Source organism: Oenanthe melanoleuca, chromosome 2 (assembly GCF_029582105.1).
Source record: "Oenanthe melanoleuca isolate GR-GAL-2019-014 chromosome 2, OMel1.0, whole genome shotgun sequence".
Taxonomy (NCBI): Eukaryota; Metazoa; Chordata; class Aves; order Passeriformes; family Muscicapidae; genus Oenanthe; species Oenanthe melanoleuca.
The window spans coordinates 19,673,939-19,696,748 of record NC_079335.1 but is presented as its reverse complement, the minus strand read 5'-3'; the positions used below and the strand labels follow the sequence as shown (position 1 = coordinate 19,696,748).

Here is a 22,810-nt window from a genome sequence, read left to right as displayed (position 1 = left end):
TTGGATGTTATTCAAAGCTCACTCTTTCTTTGACTGCAGTGTACTTTATTGCCAAGCCTTCAGAGCTCATATGGACTTCTTTTATTACCAATGAATATAACAGCTGACTAATGCAAGACTTCTACTAATTTTCTTGCTAGACTTTTTTTTTTGCATCTACACAGAGTAAATGACTGGTTTAGTTCACTGCATCAAAGAAAGGAATTTCATCAAAGATTCATTACTGTTAGTAGGGCAATAAAGCTTTTCTGAAACTTGGTAGAGGAAAACTTGAAAATTTATCTACAGTAAATGAATATTTATATAATCTTCATGATAACTGCAATTTAAATTAACAAAAAATATCAACTATAATTTCATTTTTAAAAAATAGCCAATTATTCTATCAGACAAGGTGAGAAATTTTATCAAAAATCTCTGAATCTCTATGTATAATTCAACTGCTGGAGTTTGGAAAGAGCTAGCTGTTGCAGTGTTTTTTCTGCACCATTCATTTGCTGTGGCTATGTTTTGAAAATATTCTAATGTCTTGACCCCAAACGATTTTGCCATTTGTTCCTATGTGAAAAATTTTGCTAGAGTTATGGAAGAAGTTGCACTTCTAGTAGTTGATTAATAATTAAGCAGTGTGGACTACCAGAGTTGGGGAGATACAGCTCAAGTCAGCCTATGTACTTTAGCACATGAGGTATTCCTCACTTGTAATGAAGGAGACCTTTGAAAAAAGAAATTTCATATCTAAAATATTGCTACTTATATTTTGAGAAGTGGCCACTAGTTTTCTTGGAATAGTAATATAAATAACAAAATCGATTATAAACACTTCTCTGTTTTCCCCCTCAACTTCCTTGTTATAATTTCAGTAAAATAAATCTAATAATTAAGTCAATCCAGTAGCTATTAGAGATTTATACCACCAATAGGTTAATAGAATAATTTTTGACCAAGTGGATCTCCAGAGACTAAGTCATTAAAATTGTGAACCTGCAGTGTCTCTCTTTGATGTGCATTGGCAGACAAGTACGTGTAGTGGCCGGAAGCGTTGTTCCCATGGAGATGTTATTTCCTACATCACAGCTGTCCCCATAATGCTGTTTTTGTTAAATTTCTTCAGCAAATTAATGAAATAAGAGCATCTCTGATTGAGTTAACTAGTCTATTAAGAATGGCATTAAAATTCATCTCCTGCTTGTAAAAAGCAGTAAACGAAGTCTTCAGTGGGTCTTCCAGTCTCACAGGAGACATATATTAGAAAATATCTATAACCACAATTGAAAAATTGTTAAAATCCTTTCCCTGGACATCACAGCCCACAGCTGTAGTACACACTTGGCAACGTGGATTTTCACTATTATGGATACCTTATTTTCATTAGGGATCATTACCAGAGAACTAAGCCAGAAAGCAATAGTATTAATTTTACATTGACTTTGAAATAAAGCAATAAAGAAACCTGCAAGGTCTGCCAAATTACTTTGTAAATCTGATTCACTGACAGGTATGCTTATGGCAGAGCAATGAGATTACACATTGTCATTTCCAGTACTGCTGTAAAGACAACTGAAAAATACAAACAGCATCCTCAAATATCCTGCCAACAATATATGGTACAATGGATATTTTTATATTTGGTATTGATGTCTTCTCCTTCTTCCTGTTAATACATTTAAATTATTAACAACATTGTAGATTGGAAAAATGCTTGTGCTTCATAACACTGATTTTAGTAAAGTGTATTCATTGGTAAGTGAAAAAATAAATTAAGTTTTTCATAGTAATTTTAATCTATCAATCATTGAAACAGATAACATCTGTTACATCTTTACTTAGTCCTTATAGAGTAAGTGATATTCTTTGTAATTGGTTAGTGATGACAAGTCACTGGGTGTAAGGATTCTGTTCTGCTTCCTGTGCTGCTTTCTGCCACAGACTGGTGTGGTTCAGAGCCAGGGACTGATGCAAAAGACAGTTTTATAAATCTTTAGCAGTACATTACTATTGCAGAACTTACCAGGTTAGTGAAAAGGGAAGAGGAAGCAGCTCTGGGGTTTCTATCACTGACTTATTTTGAGCTGGCAGATAGATCATGATATCAGAGTGGGATTTTTAGTTTTCAGTTTGTGTTTTGGGGTGGGTTTTTTGTTGTTGTAGTTGTTGTTTTCTGGCCTAAACAAAGGATTCCTGGTGAAATTTGGCATTTACTGTATAAATCAGCAGTTTTAAAAAATATTCCAATTTCTGTAGACAAGAATCTGACCACAATGCCTTCCAACTCTGCAACTAATTCAAAAACTGCAGCCAAAGACTGCAGGTTTTTACCTATGGCAAACAGATAAGATTTTACATTTAGTACATATGTTACAATGAGTATTTACTGTGTCTGTACCACCTTCATGGAAAATATAACAGCTAAAAATAGTATCAAACAGTTCTAAAATTAGTATTTTCTTGTAAGGTTATTAAATTCTTTCCAGTTCATCAGAAACTGAGAGAGATAGGATGAAGGTTCTTTTTTTTTTACTACCTAGCATCCAAAAATATTGAGTAAACCAAGTTTTTATCTGGAACCTGTTAAGGATCTTGAACATTTGCCCACAGTGCAGTACATCTTACCCAGTGCAAGCCATACACTGCCCCAGGTAAAGTGGCTTCAAATCAGTTTCACTGCCTTTGGGACAGAATTCTTTTGCAGTGTGAAATCTTCCCTCTCCTTAACCCAAACCTCTCAAACAGTTTCTTTCCATCTTGGTCAGATATCAAAGGAATGATCTGTCTAAAGCAGGAGATATCAAGACTAAATCAAAGATCTTCTTGTGAGACTTATTTCTCTGCTTCTCTTCTGTGAGGTTTTCCTTAGGCACTTTTCTCTGGCAGTGTTTTCTAATCTTTCTGTAATTTAGTACAAATATTGACAAACAGGAGAGGAAAAACCAGATAATTTCTGATTATCTGCTGTAGTAAGAGTCTGGAAGGCTTTGAAAGCCTTTTTTTTTTTCCAAAGAGTAATTACACTCTGTTTTGAAAACACGTGAGTCTCTGCAAAGAGATAGGGAAGAATAATGCCTTTAAGAAATCCAAAACCTTACTGCAATTCCAGAACAGCAGTGTTTGAACAGAAGTTTTATAGTTCCTTACTGTTTTTCTTTAAAAGCATTCAGAAAAAGAATTGGGCTGTTGACCATGATAATTTGAAAACAATCCAAGATTTCTAATCTCATCAAGGAATTTAAGGCTAAGTCTAGACCAGCAAGCAAGGTAGGACCACCCCATAGTCTTGATCATCTATTTTGTTCAAACAATTTGTGTTCTCTTTGCCATAGCTTTGTGCTTGACACACTGATAAGGTGCCCCTGATTCAGATCAGGGAAAATTCAGGAGATAGCATAAATTGGGGTCAGTTTCCTCCAGGCAGATGCTGAAAAAACCCAGTTTTGGGAAGGGTGCCAGCTAGTGTAAGCTAGCCTGCTGTGTGCGTGCAGGCTGGCGAGGCCAGAGAGCAGGCCTAGAACATTTGATTACCTGCTCTAGGTGTGGCAATGAACTCTTCATTGGCTACAAGGACTAACTTTAACAGAATCATAGACTCTCCTGAGATGGAAGGCACCCAAAATGATCATCAAAGTCCAACTCCTGGCCCTGCACAGAACAGCTCCAAGGAGCACACCCTGTGTCTGAGAGCATTGTCCAAACCCTTCTTGAGCTCTGTCAGGCTGGTGCTGTGACACCTTCCCTGGGGAGCTGTTCCAGTGCCCAGCCACCCTCTGGGTGAAGAACCTTTTTCTAATATCCAACCTAAACCTCCCCTGACACAACTTCAGGCCATTGCCACTGGGACCGCAGTGTTTGTCTCTTCCCCTCACTAGAAATCTCCAGGTTGCAGTGAGGTCTCCCCTCAGTCTCCTCCAGAGTGAACAGACCAAGTGTCCCGATCTACTCCTTGTATGGCTTCTCCTCAAGGCCCTTCACATCTTTGCTGCCATCATTTGGGTGCTGTCTAATGCCTTTATATCCTTCTGATATTGTGCCACCAGGACCTGCTCCCAGGCAGAGCAGAGCAGGACAATTCCTCCCTTGCCTGGCTGTGATGCTGTGCCTGATGCCCCCCAGGACAGGGTTGTCCCTCCTGGCTCATGTTCAACTTGCCAGTGACCCCCAGGTCCTTTTTTGTGGTGCTGGTCTCCAGACTCTCATTTCCCAGTCTGTACATACAATCCCCCATGCTAGGTGCAGAATCCAGCACTTGTCTTTGTTAAACTTCTTATGGCTGGTGATTTCCCAGACCTCTAATTTGTCAAAGTCTCTCTGCTGAGCCTCTCTGCATTCAAGGGAGCCAGGAGCTTCTCCTAATCTAGTATCATCAGCAAACTTACTTAGAATTCTTTTGACATCACAGGTGTCTGTCAGTCTGACTCTCCTCAGCTGGCATATTTTTAAGAATACTATTTAGTGGTTAGGGCTCTCATATTCCACCATGGACTTTAAATTACAAATATATACAGATATCTTACTGTAATTTCTTTTCTAATGTCTTATTTTTCTCTTGGTTTTTTAAAAAGCAATTTCTGCTTTAGCTTTGAGAATGTATTCCTCAAAAATTTATGCATCTTTCCTTTTTCTTTTTTCACTGGAAAACAGAAGTATATGAAAAGATATTTACACTGAGACCTGTCTGCAGCTCTTAGTTTCCTCAAGAGGTTTCCTGGATTTTGTTTTTGTTTCGGCTCTAATAATGGTATTATTATGTCATTATGCACATATTTGGACTAGGGTAATTACTTAATTCCCTCCCTTTTTTTACAGCATCTGGCTGTATACTCTCTTTGCTGATGATATTTTTTAAATTATAATCATTTTATAAGACACCTCGAGAACTCTATTTTTTACTTCATATCTATCCATTAACTCACAATTTCATAAAATACTTTTATATAATGTCTGCTTTTAAAATACTGTTGAACATATTTAACTGGATGTTTGTGAGATGATGTTTGTGTATGTGTACATATAAAGAAAACTTCCAGTAATTTCCGTCTCCTGTTAAGGAGAAAGGCTGTATGATTTACTCTCTATATTTTACTCTGAGGTCAACCTTTCTATTACCCCAGAAAGGAGCCAAATCTGACATACAACACCCAGTTTTTCTGAGAACAATCCATTTGTGGCATTGCCAAAAGTCAGGCTGGGTTGAAGGATGTTTTCCACTGGAGAGGGGTATCAAGTATCTGCCAAGAAAAATTAGTGAATGAGGGTTTGGATGGCCAGAAGGGATTCAGAGAGCTGATGAAGGAAGTGTTCATAACCACTCTAGGTTTACTATGAGGGACTATAAACCACTCAGAACTCTCCTAATATGTATTTCTCAAAGCTTTTTTGCTAAGAGAGGAATTGCAAAACAACAAAGTCCCTGCTATGGGATGGCTTTCTCCAAAGGCTGTTTGCTGGTCTGGACTGTAGCTGCTTTCAGAGAAGGGGAAAAACCCCAAGCCTTTAATTGAAGAAAATAGTTTTAGAGCTCTGCTGGGGAAAAAAATGGAGGTTTGTGAATGAGTTTTTAGTATCAGCCATTTGTACTAGTATTTGGTATATCCACTTAAATCTAAATCACTTTCTCCTCATTTGAATTCCCTTTCCTACCTTTCTCAAAAAGTTGGTCAAGAGAAGGTGTCTGGCTGAAGCCTACATCATTACTGGCAGGAGTACACAGCAAAACATACTGAATACTGATACTGAATACTTTAAATATTGTGATACTGAAGCCTTTAAACAGCAACCAAGAAGCAAACTTCAGTAATTCATAATATTATCATAGCCAACTGCACAGTGAAACTATAGTGACCAACATCTTTAAACACACTGATTTCTTTAATGAGGGCAACTATTGTAATGCATTCCACTTAAATAGAGCTATACATCTTGGAAAGGACACAAAAAGCACCTCAAAGGCACATTCAACTCAGGAAATGGTAACTTTCTCTTCTGTGTAACTTTTTTTTTTAAATGCAGAATACTTCTCTTTCCACTGATGACATAGGACCTTTATTGAATGGTAATATCACTTACAAAACAATGCATTAATTACTATTTTCCATATGACAGGAACTCACTGATTTTTCTGAGTATCTTTTTTTTTTTAAATAGATCACTGAAATAGGTTGTTCTGCAAGCAGTGAAAAACTTACTTCCCCCACCAGTCTGTATATGTGAATGAGCTTCTACCAGGAGAGATTCAATAATGACTTCTTCTGCAGTTTTTCCCCAAAGAGGCATTCATAAGATCTCTCTCCAGGGATCTGTTTTCAAAATAGTTTTAAAAACTAAATAGCTCTAGTTTCCTACTGCTCTGTCAAATTTGATCTGATTTTTTAAAATTCTGAAAAGAGAAAGACCTGACTGAAAGCACACATTAACAATATTTGCTTTGAGAACTTGGATTAAAAACATTACTAGATAAGGGGGTCTAATTTTCTGATTCTTAGTGTAATTTTTTTCAAGATAAAGTTGAAGATACTAGCTCTTCACATCAGTTTTTTCTAGACCTCTAATGTTTTTTACATGCAAGATAATGTTGAAATTGAGAACTAGTTTCTGTGTCATCTGTTTTCTTTGACTGAATTCTTAGAGATGTTAGTTTTATAAAAACTATAGTATGTGGTATTATCATCTAACAAGTAAGTTAACATAGTGCTAATAAGACACAGAAATACAAATTCTCTTTTACTGTTTCCCTGCCTTCCTCTTTATCCACATCCTATCCCACTGCTCCCTTGGTGATAAATGTACCACTGGGAGTCAGTGTGTACTAACATATAACAACAAAGAGGGTAAGAAAAAAGCTTTCAGGTTACCACTGTGTTCAGTCTTTTGTGATTGTGTGTCAAGGCAAGGCCACTATGGCTCTTTCTCAGCTTTGTTTTGTGCTTTTCCATCTGCTGATCCAAACTCTCAATCATATTTTTCCTTTTCACGTCCCTGAGAAGTACAGCCAGTATTTTTTCAATGGTAAGGTCTATTTCTGCTATGAACCAGCTCTTAGCTTTCCCCAGGTTTTGGCAAAGCTATAAGTCTTCATGTACTTTTGAGTGCTCTGCATTAATTCCATAGTTAAGTTCTTGACAGAATGTGTACTGCAAAAAACTTCATAAAGAAACAATAATGCCTTCCTTTTATGAAATAGATTTCAGGCCATTATAGGTAAGGGAAAAGGAGTATATATTTTTTTCTATACTCAGAAAACTTTGCTCTAGAGACATTTGCTGAACACTAAAGCTCCAGCAACAGCCTTTGAAAATCTGTTTAAAAAGCAAAAATATTCATTTTAGCCGTTATATATTGGCGATTTAACAAAAAAATAATTGCCCCGAGTTCCAGAAATATTCCACGGTTTTGTGGAATTTTTAATTTTGTGGATTGTTTAAAATGGCATCTCATGGGGACTTTTTGGTGAGAAGCACTGTACTGAAAAGAATAATAAAGGTCTAAGTTCTGTGCAAGAACTTCATTGAAATAGAAAATTCCCTACATGTTTTCAGGCCCACATGTACCCCAGAGTTTCCAGTTCTGGATTTATTCAGACACCTATCAATTAGATGTCAGGGCAAAATCTGGTTAAGTGCTGTTGTCATCAGTGTAGATTGCCATTTCTGAGGAAAGGAAAGGCCCCTTAGGCTGGACCATGGGTAGATGAGGTTTCCCTGGACACTCGAAATGCTGCAGCAGATGGTTTAGATGGAGCCACACAGAGCATGTTTACACAGTCTCCAAAAGAGTACAAAAGATACATTAGAATTGAATTCCTTTTTATTATCATCTTTGCCACATAACAGTTAAGTATTGTGTGAAATAAATATCTAGTACCTGTATTTATTGATGCAGAGATGGAGAAAAAACCTGTGGGTGTTCATTACTGTACGATCATTGAGCTAAAGCAGATTACTGAGAACATCCTTCAAATATCTGAATGTTTAATAACCACAACTGAGCTTCAGACTGCTGCTCTTTTCTACTCAGTAATGAACCAAGTGTCTGTTTCCCAGAGGAATGTAGGTTATTTGTGTGTGTATATGCAAGAAGAGGTGCACAGCACTGATGGCAGAATTTAAATTATCCAAAAAAAAAAGTGATTATATGATATATGGATGCATTAATTCTTTGGTATGCTTTTGCTGGCAATAAGTTTTAAGTCAATCATTAAATAAGAGCCTGGTATTTAAAACACAGCTTTGATGAGTCAAGTATTTTTACAATGGACAAACCAAGAACCTAGAATTAAAGTTTCTCCTTTACCTCTTAAAACAACTAAAACCCTACCTGTGTGATTAGCTGCTTTTACCCTCCAGTCTCCCAAAACCTCCCATCTGAAACCTGTCCTTTTCTGTCTTCCCCTTTTTACTCTTTGTCTGCACTGTTTATCCGTCAACTGGCTGACAGTGTCTTTACATCCAAAATGCAAAGCAGACAGATGGCCATCTCAGGAAAGAACATGACAAAGAGCACCAGCATCAGCGGGGAGATGTACACGCTGGAGAAGAACGACGGCAGCCAGTCGGACACGGCCGTGGGCACGGTTGGCGGCGGCAGCAAGAAGAGGCGCTCCAGCATCGGTGCCAAGATGGTCGCCATCGTGGGGCTCTCGAGAAAGAGCCGCAGCACGTCACAGCTCAGCCAAACTGGTAGGAACTGGTTTTGGTTTTTTTTCCCCCTCTCAAATTATCATTTAAATGTACATATTTCTTTATGTATTGCAGTTTACGAATTTGAAGATCCTGTTGAAGCTGCCTCATCAACAATATTCTATGGAATGAAGAAAATGATCAATTATCGTTTTTCTCTGAACATTTACTAAACTTTTTTTTCTTTTTAGCAAAGATTCTTTTCAGGTTGGACTGAGGCTTCTATTTTCTGCTTGCTGGAACCTGCTTCATACACTAATTCCTTACTTTTCAGCTTTTCAGGAACCAGCATGAGCTGTGCTTCCATTTGGGAGAATTCCTTACTGACGTTTGGGAAGGGTCACTGAATAGCTGCAAGATGCTTTTGGTTTTGTCACAGATAGAGTTTGCATATTTCAACACAAGGGTTTTTTTCACCTTTGAACATGCAACCTTATTTGGAAACAAAACAATTTTCCTGAACAAAGTTACATGTTATATTACTTTAGTGCAAATATTTTATTGTTTTAATTACTTTCTTTTCAGCCTACAAGTGTATTCGGCATCCATAGACATTTTCCTCATTTCTGTTCCTCTCAATTCAATTTGGATACTTCAGTGTGCTGCCTAGGAAAAGGGAGAGTTTCTTCTGCTTTGATGCCTAAAGCATTTTAAATCTTACACATTTTTCCTATTGCTTCCTATTTGGAAAATCCATATAATGCACTCTGAAAAGCTCAATGTCAAATTATGACACTGTATAGGACAAGTGTATTCTATATTGAAAAAAGTTACTTGTATTTGAAGGACATTCATATAAAAGAAATGCTTAAACAATTTATATAAGTCTGCATATATATAATATATTTCTAGGTATATACAGAAGATATATTGTATGCTCAGTATTGAAGAAAAGCTGTTGTGATGTTATCATATGGTTCAATGTAAATTTACAGTGCCCTGCTGTGTGAGGTTCCATCTGAAGGTCTCCATTGTGCTAATCACCATTCAAACATAGATAAGAGATTACTCAGTTCTTTCCAAACCAAAGTGATAAGACTTTTAATGTACAACAAAATGGAGCAAAAGAATGATTTGCACTGTCAGAATCTGTGGTAAAATTTTTAAGTAAACTTTTAGGGGGTGTGGGTGGGAGTTCAAGTACTGTAAAGAATAGAACTAAAAAAGAAAAGGAGAGGTAACAGGGCAGAAGAGGGTAGGGAGCTTGACTGTCTGACTTACTGAATGCAGTATGAACAGGAGGGAATGAAGAAAAGGGGAAGGAATCTATATAGAGAAAGCTCTGAGTATCATGCAGACACTGGTGACTCCATCAGTAGGCAAGTCCTTGTAGCCTTTACCAGCTGAGATTATGCAATTATTTCATCTCATTTCCATAATATGGAAAGATTATGGAAAATTCAGGTTTATGTACATTTCTATTTTCTTTGAAAGAAATGACAGATAAAAGATGAAATCACCTTTAGACAAATCTGGAAGTGTTTAGTTAGGCAAGAAAAAAAAGTTAATCACTTGCTCACCGGGAAATCTAAATTTTTGTCATGTGATAGTACAGAGCTGTGTAACTGTATAGATGCATTTTGAATATCAAACCATATACAGTGCAGTACATTACATTTTATGATCTAATCTGGCTTCTCTTGCCATAAGAGCCATTAAATGAAGGATATCAGCTCTTTGTCCATTTCTCAAGTATGTCTCAGCACTAAAGAGAATCTGTATTGTGTGTCTAGATCTGATTTAAATACTATGCTGTCTTTGTTATTTGGTGCTTTTAAGCAGAAATGTTTCTCTCTGTTATATCCAATCAATTGCCCAATGACTGATTAGATGCTCCAGACAGGGACAGAAGTGAAATATAACTGTCTCAAAGAGTACTCAAAGCCTTTAGACCCACTGAGTAGGGTGCTCTGACAGACTCTTGGGTGAGGAGCTGTAATTCAGTGCTGGTAGAAGAGCAGCAGGAGATGGGGAGCCTGCCTGGCTCTGGCCAGCAGCCCCTGTCCCTTGTTTGCTGAGCCTGCCTGGCTCTGGCCAGCAGCCTCTGTCCCTTGGCTGCTCCCTGGGACAGGCTGTGCTCAGGGCTGGCCCCAGCCAGGGCAGCTCCTGCTGCCATCTCCTGAAAAAGCCCCTCGTGTTGGTTGGATATGGGGGTGCAGGTAAGGGTTGAGGGGTGTTTTGTAGAGCTGCCACTGCACACCTGGTTTGATATGGGGGTACAGGTAAGGGTTGAGGGGTGTTTTGTAGAGCTGCCACTGCACACCTGGTTTGATATGGGGGTACAGGTAAGGGTTGAGGGGTGTTTTGTAGAGCTGCCACTGCACACCTGGTTTGATATGGGGGTACAGGGTACAGGTAAGGGTTGAGGGGTGTTTTGTAGAGCTGCCACTGCACACCTGGTTTGATATGGGGGTACAGGGTACAGGTAAGGGTTGAGGGGTGTTTTGCAGAGCTGCCACTGCACACCTGGTTTGATATGGGGGTACAGGTAAGGGTTGAGGGGTGTTTTGCAGAGCTGCCACTGCACACCTGCTCCTGCTGCTCTATGTGATGAGTGTCCCCCAGGGGCCCTGTCTGGTGGCCACTCGTGGCTGCTGCTACAGGACAGGCACAAGCACCTTTAGATAGCTGGGTCACACAAGTGTTGCTGGCTGTGGTGAGCAGGCCTGTGGCCACATGGCAGGCCCTGGATGAGGGGTGTGCACGGTGCTGTGTCTGCCGTGACACACATGTGATGACCTGTTGGGTTGGTGGGGGTGAGGTCACACCATGGGGAAATGCCTTGCATGTCTTCAGATCCTTCACAATGAGGATGGTGAGACAACAGAACAGGTTGCCCAGAGAAGCTGTGGGAACCCCATCCCTGGAAATGTTCAAGGCAAGGTTAGATGGGGCTCTGAGCAACCCAAGTGGAGGGTGTCCCTGCCCCTCCTGCAGGTGTTTAAGGTCCCTCCCAACCCAAACCGTTCTGTTTCCATCCATTGGCACATCTTAGAGAAAATGTTGGACACCAGCATTCTACATAGATACCAGAGGATTAAAACTTGCAATTAAAGTGTTTAATGAATTTATAAATTTCTCTGGCTTGTCTCATCATGTTCCTTTTCTCAGATGGTAGGTGCCTGCACAAGGAATCATTATATTGGTACAATCTGGAACCAAAATACTGATTTCCTGTAGGTGTCCTGTAAGTACAGTTTTCTGGAACTGAGAGGCTGGAGATTTTCAGGTGTCAGGGCACTTGTACCATGCAGAAACTGGTTTAAGTATAAAAGTTTCTTAGGTAATTTCTGAAGATATTATATCATTCAATGGGCTGGCTAAGTATTTCCTTACATCAGTCTTGAAAAAGCATGCCAGTATCAGAAGATAACACTGCTTCTGTACAAAGTTGCATGCTCATATGAAATCAGTGTAGAAATGACTATCTGTATCTCTGAAGTTTTTTGCAACTGTTTTGTAAAGTATAATTTTGCTTCAGTGGTTTTCTTCATTCATATTTTATAACTAAATCTATGCCAGAAGTTTTTTCTGAAAGTAGGTCATCATAATTGTTTTCTGGACTGTGTATCAGACCTATATGCCTTATAAGGTCAATTCTAAATGTCTTTTCAAATTATATTTATATTGTTTCTTTTTATTTGTCATAATGCTAAAAAGTTGACACTCAAAATAGATACAGAAATGTATTTTTTTATTCTGGTCTGTAGTCCTTTTCAGGTAGGACCAGTTGTTCTATGGATAAAGAGCATGACACAAAAATAATTTTTCTTAAGGTAGCTTTTATTTAAGACTTCAGTAAATGACAAGATACTGAAGAGTAGAGTAGCAAGATAAATTAGAATTTAATTTATTGCTGGTTCCTGTGCCTTTCCAGTGCTCCAAAAATAGCTAAAGTATACTCCATGTTCTTAAGCCAAGCTTTCAATTCTTGAAGCTAACATTTGATGGATTAGATGGAGGTTATATTGTAACATTCAGGTCCTGATTCCAAAGGCATTCTTCCTTGTGGAAAAAACAGCTTTCTTTACAGAGGAAAAGAGAATGCAAAATTCAATTCTTAACAATCTTAGCTATTCATGTCTGGAATGAAATTGTTTTCCTGCTGGTCAGCCCTGAGGCAGCTAATGATCAGACTTCTATAGAGATGCAGAACCTAATTCTCAGTTGTATTCCATTAATGAATAAAATCTTTGCTGTCCTCTTGTTATGCAATCTTAGAGATCCCTTTCAATTTACATAATTTGTCTGGCAGGCAGATACCTGGGTGCCTTCACTTCCTTTATTTAGCTGTCATTTCTCTTTTAGCAAGGTAAATATTTAATCTTTTCTTTAGTTAGCCAAAACCTATTGTGTTTGTAGGCTGATGATATCCAAGAGCCAAAGAGTTTAACACATGTTTTCAGAATCTGGGGCACACCATGGATCATACATACTAAAACATCACACATGCATGTTTGATCACAGGGTCCAGCACACTCTGACACCGAGTCCCGTCATGTCTTTGGGTATGCAATTACAATAGATGGAATCTATTAAAAGAGATGAAAAAAAGGAAGCAACAGCACAGCTTGAGAGTGACCAGAGCAGCAATGCCTGCAGGGAGGTGTATCTATGTTTGGATAGAAGTCAGCCCTCGTGTGTCTCTGGAGAGCGTTGCTCCAAGGTGCCGAGCTCCAGAGGGTCCAGCCTGAGCTGCACTTGCTTTGTTACAACACTTTACTTCATGTCACCCAAGAGCTCTTGATAGGACACCATGTGAGGCATGAAGTTATAGGGCTGTAAAAGTGGAATTTTGAGACAGTGTTATGAGATCTTCTGACATCCTTCATAATTTTGCTGCGGTTAAACTTCACCATTTATTACTGAAGTTATAGTTCTCTGTAGGAAAAGTGCAAACAGCAGTTGATTCTGTGCCAACAAAATAATTGATTTTAATTCAGTAGTTTTTACCAAAATGAGGCATTTCCATTTTAACAAATTCTGGAGAGGTTCAAAGTGAATAGAGTTTAAAATACTTAGAAATTTTGATATTTCATGGCTACATCTTAGAAAAAATGTAAGAGAACTAGGTCTCAGAGCAAAAAGTTTGAGTGAGATTTTATTTTATTTGTGTTTAAAACCAAATTTTGGACTCTATATGGTTTGTAGGGTGTTGAAACTGCCGTCTGAAATGCTGTCCTTATAAAAATAAGCGTCCCTTATGTCTGTTAGGATCCAATAATGTAGCTTGTAGAACAATTTCCTCAACTTAGGGAATAATTGAGGGGAATCTATTTGTAGCACTGGTCTTGGTGTGGTATAGAACTTCACATTTCTCAATTAAAAATTTGATTTCTCTTAAAAAAAATATCTTCTATTACACATATAGCCAATGTGGTTCCTATTAGGAAGAGGGTGCTTAATCACTTGAAATCGTGGCAACTAAAGGAGAAACTACATTGATTGCCTTTCATTGTCCAAAGTGAGATAGTATATGGTAATATAAAAGTGTATTTGTTTACATAATAGACATTGTTATTTTCTATCCCTAGAATTAATTTATGTGGTCAAAATGGCAGCTGAAATTATCATCCATTACTTCTAATTGGATATGTATTTTAATTTTTTAAGAGTCATATATATAATACAGGCAATTTGAAACAAGCCATTTGTTTGGGGGTTTATTTCCTCTCATATTCCAGAGACAGACTGCTAATGTAATAGATTACTTTAATGTGTAGTATTACACTTGCATCAGTATTCTTGATGTGTAACCTGATTTACTTTCAAAATTAACACATCATACATTGATAGAAATATAGGATTAGCACTTGACAAGAAATTAGGGCAAATTTATCTTACTAATTAGTTGAAAATTGTGAACTGAATCCTTTACCAAAGAGAAAGCACCATTATAATCAATACATTACCAAGAGTATTAATCAGCTTTTACTAAATAAACTCTGAAAAGTATGCTAATAAAGAAAGATACTCTAATCACAAATTAAAAAGGCTTTAAAATGTCATTAAATTCAGTTGATTTCCTCCACATGTAGGAAAAGACTAGGAAAGGAGATATGGCAATACAAAATTTATGCAGCTTTCCTTAACAGATTTTCTGTAGAAGAAGTAAGTGTATATTTGAGTCTTCACATGTTCACAAAGCTTTTCTGAGAGATGGATGCAGTGAAAACAAACATAGAGCTGAGATGCCAGAAGTGAAATCCAGCCAGTGCTAGCTATGATCTTATAGAAGTCCTCTGGAAGACATTTCTCACACACAAAGTGTGGGAGACACCTTATGCCATATATGAGGAGAAATTCCAGGCAGAGGAGAAGGAAGCCCTGTGGTAAGACTAGGGAGTAAGAATAAAAGGCTTAATTTATTTTAGGAAAAAAGATGCAGATCATGTACACTAACTGAGCCATACTGCCTCAGTCACAAATAACTCATCAAACTTTTCTGTAATATAGTTATCAGCTCAGTGAGATGTACACCTGTAAGATTTCCATCTGCCTGTGGTAGAATTAAAACTAATTCCCCTGATTGTAGGCATTTATGATATTAAAAATCTTTACTTATCATTAAAAAAAATTTTTTTTGGATTTCTGTACTTAAAGAGCAAGTTTCTTATATTACTACTTGAACTCATTAATAAGGGGAAAAAAAGGAGAAAGTTCTAAGTGAGGTCAGAACATTTAGCTTGACCTTCCACAAGATTTTTTTCTATCTATAATTAGAGGCAAAAATAGAGAGAGAAATGTAGGGTGATCTTTCTTGGTAAGAATACTGCTAAACTATTTTTCTTTTTCAGAGCAGAAGAATTCTCATAAGATCCCTGCTAAAAAATATATATACGTCTCATAAAAACCACCAAACTATAAAGCTGTTTTATTTCTGTTTTTGCAGTAAACAAGATTTGGGGAGGGTTGTGTTGTTACATAAGGAAAAAATTTAGGCTTTCCTTAAGAAAGTTTCCATTTAAAAACTCCTTTTGGGATTTTGTAATCCCTTGGTTAACATGTGATATAATATATGAGAATTTCTTGTTCATTATTCTGTGAAAGAGGGCTCTGATTTCATTCTACTGAAACTTGAGAGTGAAAAGAAGAACTTTATAGGGCAATCTCATACCTTGGCAATGATTCAGTTTTCACTTTGCCTGAAATGTCTAGGATACTTATCTGTAGTTACAGTTCTGTGTACATACGTAGTTTATACTTCAAGGAAGAAAATTCAGTTGGGTTTTTTTCTCAGAGAAATAATAACAACTTTTTTATTCTCAGAGAAATATATTTCTCAGAGAAATAAATTCAAATAATATTTCTAGCTTTGTCAATTTTGTACATAGCTACCTCAATGAATACTCTTTGTATTAATTTAGAAGGACAATATTAATCTATCCATTGCTCTGTGAACCATCATCACTAAATAACATTGTGCTGTGAAGGGAGATTTACTTCACATCTCCAAAGGCCAGTAGTATTTTGCTGTTCAGAGACATGATTTGCACACCAAAAATGAATAAATATTACCGTTATATTTACAGCTTCATTAAGGCTGCATGTTTTTTAAATTTAACATTTCATAACAATGCAGGATTTCTTTCCTTGTATTTAAATGGAAAGCAATATTAAATGTATTTTGGCAAGTTGTATCTTAATATTGCATTTATGTCTTTAAAACTACCCATGCTGTGTAATTCTCCTTCTAAGGACAGAAGTGGGTTTATAGAATAATTGCCCGAAAGTAAAAAATCCTGAAAGCAGCCTGAAAAGAAAAGGTGGTAATAGAGGCATGCTGTGCAGACTAGTTCAGAGCAGCTCTCTGGCTGGTGTCCAAGTTACAGGACATTGCTGTCAGAAGTTCAGTTTGGCTGCACTGCCTTGTTGCCCATCTCAGCTGGCTGCTCTGTCTGTGCTACAAACACAGCAATCCTGGTGTCTGTAGGATAAAACAGGGAGGGAGAAGTCAGAGAACTTCTGCTGTTAAACAAAAACCCCACGGGATGTACAGCTTGTGGAGATCATGCAGGTACTGAGAATACAGCTGTGCTATTTGTATTTCCAGTATTTGTATTTCCACTTTGTGTATAATGACCTGGGCTGTGACTCACAGTGCATCTCCAGGCTCTTTAGTCTGGTTTTGTCTGCCACAAAGCAAATGTGATGATACTTATCACCCAAAACTTACATGGACCACTAACTGTAAACTCTTAACAGAGAACTCTACAGAAGAAATTATATTAATAGAGGAACTTAAAATTATTTAAGTGTACCATTTATGAATAGACAAGCAACCATTCAATCAGGAAGCTGAAACTTTTACTTACAATCGAGTTACTCTAACTATTAGCTACTGTCAAGTCTCTTATCCACACTTTGTTTGTCATACTGGGTCATCCTTTTTCTTTTTTTGGGCACTGGCAAAAACTTGAGTTTGTAAAATAGTGCATCTCAGGGATGTGCCAGATGGTGTATGCCAGGTACTGTCCAAGAAACTGGGAAACTTTATTTTCCTCCAGCAAGGGAGAGCTCTGAACAGAGATCTCCAATCACAGATACATGTTGGTTAGTTGCAATATGAGAGACACATTTGGTCTCTGCTTCTCTAGGGACACAATAAAATAAAGTAGCAGTCAAAACTAAATTTCTTGAGCCAGGTTCTGCAGCTGCATTTTTAAAGTTTGTCAGATCTGTCCCTGAGGCAGAATGTGCAGGACCTGTGTTTTCTGAATGCTCATGATGTAGGATAGGGCCCTGCCATCTCCATGGTGGCAAGTCAGTTGTTTCTCAGCTTGTAGAGAATCAAAATTAGAAGGAAAATTAGGATAAAATACTGAATTTGAGGAATTTATGTGCCACTGGGGCTATGATCAGGATTTTCCAGTTTGCTTTTTTTAATTTTGGAATGAGATGACAGATTCCTGTGCATTTTAGGAACTTGTATCCAACACTAAACTGTTTTTCATTCCTATGTAACTTTGCAGTCTGTATAGAGAAGTGGGACAAACACAGGGGAGGAAAAGAAAAGAATAGAAATGAGAAATTACATGAGATCAACAGAAGTGAATGGAGTGCCATAATATAAACCTAAAACTTCTCAATACTCTACTCTCTGTTTTAGCACAAAGAAAAGGACTTTTTGGAATTATTTTTTTCTGTCCTTCTGGATTGTACATTGTGCTTCTTAATTATGCTATAGGAGAACTCTAGGCTAAAGTTTTAACCTTTTTTAAATTTAAGAAAATAAAACACATCCTTCTACTTTACAAATACCAAATGCTTTGGCAATGGATACTAAGGAAATGGATAGACTAGAGATATCCCAAGTGCATCTAAATTAAGTGGAAACATGAGAATCTAGCTCAAGGAGTGCAGTGGTGAACTGTGTATTTTTGATACAGTATTTAAATTCTGTATTTTACAGCTGAGGAATTCCTACATATTTTTTCTTAAATGTCAGTACAGGTTTTGTTATTGTCTTTTGAGTATTGCTTGAACAAAGTGATACAATTTTCTCTAATACTGTCAGGCATATGTGAGTCCAGTTAAACTCACTTTTTATGCTCAGGAAGCAAAAAATTGTCACTGGAACATTTCATAAAGGATGAAACATTTCAGAAGGATGAAAACATTTGTTTGCAAACTGTTTGTAGTGCAGTCTATTTGGAAAAGGTGAATTGCCCCTTAACAAATGCAAAAAAAAACCAAAAAACAACAACACTTTTTCTTTATCACCTAAATAATTTGTGGATGGTTCTTTGTCTACCTATATAAGAAAACCAGATCCTTTGGGAGATTTTTTTAGCAATCTTAATTTTTTTTGGTAAAGTAAGTGAAACACAGTTTCCTTAACAGTGGGAGCAGGGATTGTCAGTATATATATTTACTTTTAGAAGTTTTTTCTATGCTCGCAAGTACTTGTGTGAATGACATTGAATTTCTTACAGACATAATCATGTCATTACGATATGAAATCTTAAACTATATGTTTTCTTAATTAAATCTCTGTTCCAAAAGTTACAATCAGATTTTATTCAGTTTTAGAACTATAGTACTCTAATATTTTGTGTTTGCCCTTGTCTAGTTAGAATTTGGTGCCAGCAAAAATTATTTTTAGCTCAGTCTATGAAATAATGTTGAGACTTAATTGAAAATATTCAAAGTAATAAGTACTGTTCTTGTTACTATTTGCTGCAGTAAGACCTATCAAGAACAAGTTTGTACTGTGAAGGAAAAATTACTTCCCTCTGATTAACTAAATTAATTGTTACCAGCATTACAGATTTTTTGGTAAGGTGGATGTCTTTAATACTTTTTAAAATTTTAAATTAATGCAATATCTTGTGTATGACCTGCAGTGTTAAGGCACTACCAATTTAAATATTTATGTAGGAAAGATAACATAGTAACACATTAACAAAAAAGCTGAGTTCTGTAGAAACTTTCTGTTTTAAATATCCTAAAATTTGTAAATTACAGGTTCTAGCAAGTCAATATTCTACTTTCTTTTTTCAATACAGCATAGAAATATGCTATGATATATGAATGTCAGAAAAATAACATTGAATTTGAAGATCTAGTGAGAAGCATTGCATGCTTCACCAAAGCATTCTCTTCCTTGAACAGGACAAAGAACTTCTCCCTGCTACAGGGAGCAATATTTCCTTGTTCTGTCACTCTTTCCCAGTGACTATGTCCCCTTGTTTCACCAGCAGTACCAACCTCCCTTGCTGCTCTTGGACACACCTACAGAGCATTTGGTTCGTTCCTTGGTCGAGTTTCTAGGTAACTGAAAAATTTCTGCTCCTAATCTCTCATGAGTTGCATTAGTGACTGAACATTGAGCTCCCATCCAGAGGATGCAAATAAAATTGGTTTGTATGAATTCGCGTAACTTGAAGGAAAAAAAACAAACAAACGAAAAAAAAAACGTTTGGGCAGCTTTTCTGGCTAAAGTCTGGCTGCTTAAAAGGCATTCTGATTTTATTTCAGAGGTTGGTTTTATTTCAGAGGTTGAATGTCATTTATGTATGTGGGAAATTAGCTAAGTACAGTGATTAATAATAAGCATATGAGTAGCTCCACTTAAGAGCTTAGTAGTTCATTTGAGGAATTCTGACTCTCACAAAGGGGAGGAAGATATGTGAATCTACCTTTTACATACAAGCAACCCTGTTTCTCTTCTGCACTCTTTCTCTGGTAAGACCACTAAGGGACAAGAACTAGATTAATTTTCTCCATCTCTGTCACTGCTGTCATTGCTATGCTTTTTGGTTTAACTTCACCACCTAATCAATAGTCAAAGTCATGTCTTCATTGGGAAAAGGACAGAAATGCCAGGAAGCTTAGAAAATTAGTTGCAGTTAAGTGTCTTGCACTTTACTTGCAGTTAAGTAATGCACATAAAAGTCTGGCCAGAGCTGTTCCCTGTGCCATTCCACAAGTGGCTGCAGACCACATTGCCACAGGAGTTGCCTTTGAAAGCATCACTTCTCACAGAGTGCAGGCTGAGTCTCCTTGTGTTCTGTCACTGCACTGCCACAGCCAGCTGCAGCAGCAGGTTCCCATCAGAGGTCAGGCTGCATGCACTTACACAGATCAGGCATTTCAGCAGCTTTCTATGAAGGAGTCTAAGTGCTCAGTGCTCAGTAGAAGTCATTAACTTGCATGCCTTTTGCTATTCCATTTAAGTAAATGTTTTCCTGCAGCGTGTTGGCTGATTATAGGAATTGTTGAACAGAACCCTGCTGTGAAAAAAATTCTTTGCAATTTTGAAATGATTTTTTTTCAGATGGTTAAAGCTGGATCCTGGATTTTACAACTGTGTTTGTCTTTTCTCAGTGGGGAGATGAATCTAAGTATGTGCCAGTTTTGTCCAAGTTGCATATTCCAAGTTCTTTGGGATTAAGGAAGAAAATTTTTGTCATTTGATTTGACTTTAGTGTCATCCTATACTCATCTGGGATTTGAAGGTACACAGTATATGTGGAAAGAAACATGAAGGTCTCCTTCTGGAACGACCTCTAAAGCTCTCAGTCTTATGATCATTTAAAGTTATAATTGTATGGATAAATAAAATGATCACAGTCTCTGGGTACTTTAAACACAACCGGAGAAAATTAGTTCTGTGCAGTCACCCCTACATGATGGAGGATTTATTTGTCTGCATGCACTATCCATAACTCTTGGCAATTTTATAATGCCTTGGTTAATTTCATCTCCATATGAATAATAAATAGACCACAAAAATAATTAACTTGAGGAGGATAAGGTAGTTGGCAGACTACATATAAATCCTATTGCAGCCTCTATTTCCACATTTGTTATTCTGATTTATAGCTTTGTGTTTCCTGATTCTTTGCTTTTACACTTACATATATATATATGTCAGTGTGGATAGGATAGAAGTGGCCAAAATCACAGTCAGTGATCCCACAGGTAAAACTTGTTAAAATCCTTGAACTTATTTTCCATTTAAATTTTTGGGATATCACCAAGAATTCTGTTTCCATATGAAAATACTTTGTAGGCAGTTAGTTAGCCATTTTCAGCTAAAGTTCCTTCCCTTTAGCAGAGTTATCTGCATTTTCCAGTTCCAACTTCAGCCCATCAATTCCTGCTTTTTCTCTATCTCTCATCCTGACTTATGGCAGTCTGTCCAGAGTCTAAACACCAAAGATGTGAACCTATTTGGTTGCCTTTTTGTTTTCAGCACAGAGAGTTTGGATCTCACCAAAAGTAAGTATCCTCGACATGGTATGAGATATGAAAAAAGTGACCTCATAGGAATTTTCTAGATTTTAAGAAAAAAGATAAATAATTCTCTAATTATTTAGAAAAAAGTATTTTAAAATATGGAGTAAGAACTTTTCTATTCTGTGAAATCTGGTCTTTAAAACACGGGTCTAAAATCAGTATGAATGGAAGTTACTAATCTTGTAGGATAATACTGGCATCAAAGGAAGGTAGTGAGGTACATCTGTTTAGTAAAAGTGTTCAGGTCTAGGATGAAGGGCTCAGGGTCAGTGGCTGGTAGCAGGGAGCCTATTGAGAAGACTTTCAGCAAAGATGAGCCACAGCCTGAGAGCAGAAGTGATTGATGAGGATGAACCATAGCAGGAGACATCAATGTGGACTTCAATGTGAGAGAAAGTCAAGAGGTGAGGGAAGTGGAGTATGGAGAAATTCAGCAATTATATCAGTGAAAGAGGGAGAAGAAGGCACACACAGGAGGAGACTAAATGGCAGCATGGCTCTGGCTGCACATTAGTGGGGGAATCGGGAACAAGGCAGTGAGAGGAAGACTAGCAGCTGGGAAAAATTACAGCAAAAGAGAAAAGCTTTTGTGAAGAATTGTGTAGGGCTGCTTGGAGTGACTAGGGCAATCCTCAGAAAGCAGAGTACATGAGCAACTCAGACAGCAATTCCTTTTCTTTCCCCAGTGTTATGCTTTATTCCTCCCCGTTCCTTGTAAGACTTAATTAGCTGTCTGCTGTTGTTTGGGCTCAGTAAGTATTTATTGTTAATGTATCCCCTGTTGGTTTTAATATTAATTATTAAATAATTAATATTAAAAGACATTTAATAACAAAAAAGTGTTGTTGTTTCTAATAAGCAAAAATAGTAATTGAAAATCACTGCTTTGTTGGGGACAGGAAATGAGATTATAGTTTCACAAAACCATTCTCAACACATTAAAAGATTAAGACAGCTGTGTTAAACTCTCTTTTTATTTTGATTTAAAAGTTATTCTTAACAAGGTCTCTTCCAACCTAGTGATTCTGTGATCTAGATTTTTGTATTACCTTAAGATGCCCCTGAGGTGTTTATTTTGGTTTTTTTATATCACTTTTAGTTTTATAATTAAAAATTGAAAATGTTTGATTCTTTAAAAAAAATTTAGATTCAACAGTCTCAAAGCATACCTGATTTAAATTGAGTGGTACTCCTGTCATGGATTTGTAATAAATACACCTATATACACATATACGTATTCTCTGTGTACATATTCTAAGTTTTTTATTTCTTCCAAACTTCATTTTTTCTACAAATATTAGAAGCATTGGAGGCTACATCTCTTATTCAGCAGTTTTTGTTCAGACCTCCCACATCCAGGGAGGTCTCTCACCTCCCTCCCCCCTGCCCTCCTCTGA

At 37.1% G+C, this 22,810-nt stretch overlaps 1 protein-coding gene across 5 annotated transcripts in view; it reads left to right on the top strand.

Moving 5' to 3' along the window:
- RIMS2 (regulating synaptic membrane exocytosis 2) overlaps positions 1-22,810 on the top strand; it is a 449,695-nt gene that overhangs the window by 382,191 nt on the left and 44,694 nt on the right. For all 5 annotated transcript variants that reach the window (XM_056484738.1, XM_056484743.1, XM_056484739.1 and 2 more), the window contains one exon: positions 8,428-8,669. In XM_056484738.1, the coding sequence (XP_056340713.1) occupies positions 8,428-8,669 (242 nt within the window). The remainder of the gene's footprint in view (positions 1-8,427; positions 8,670-22,810) is intronic.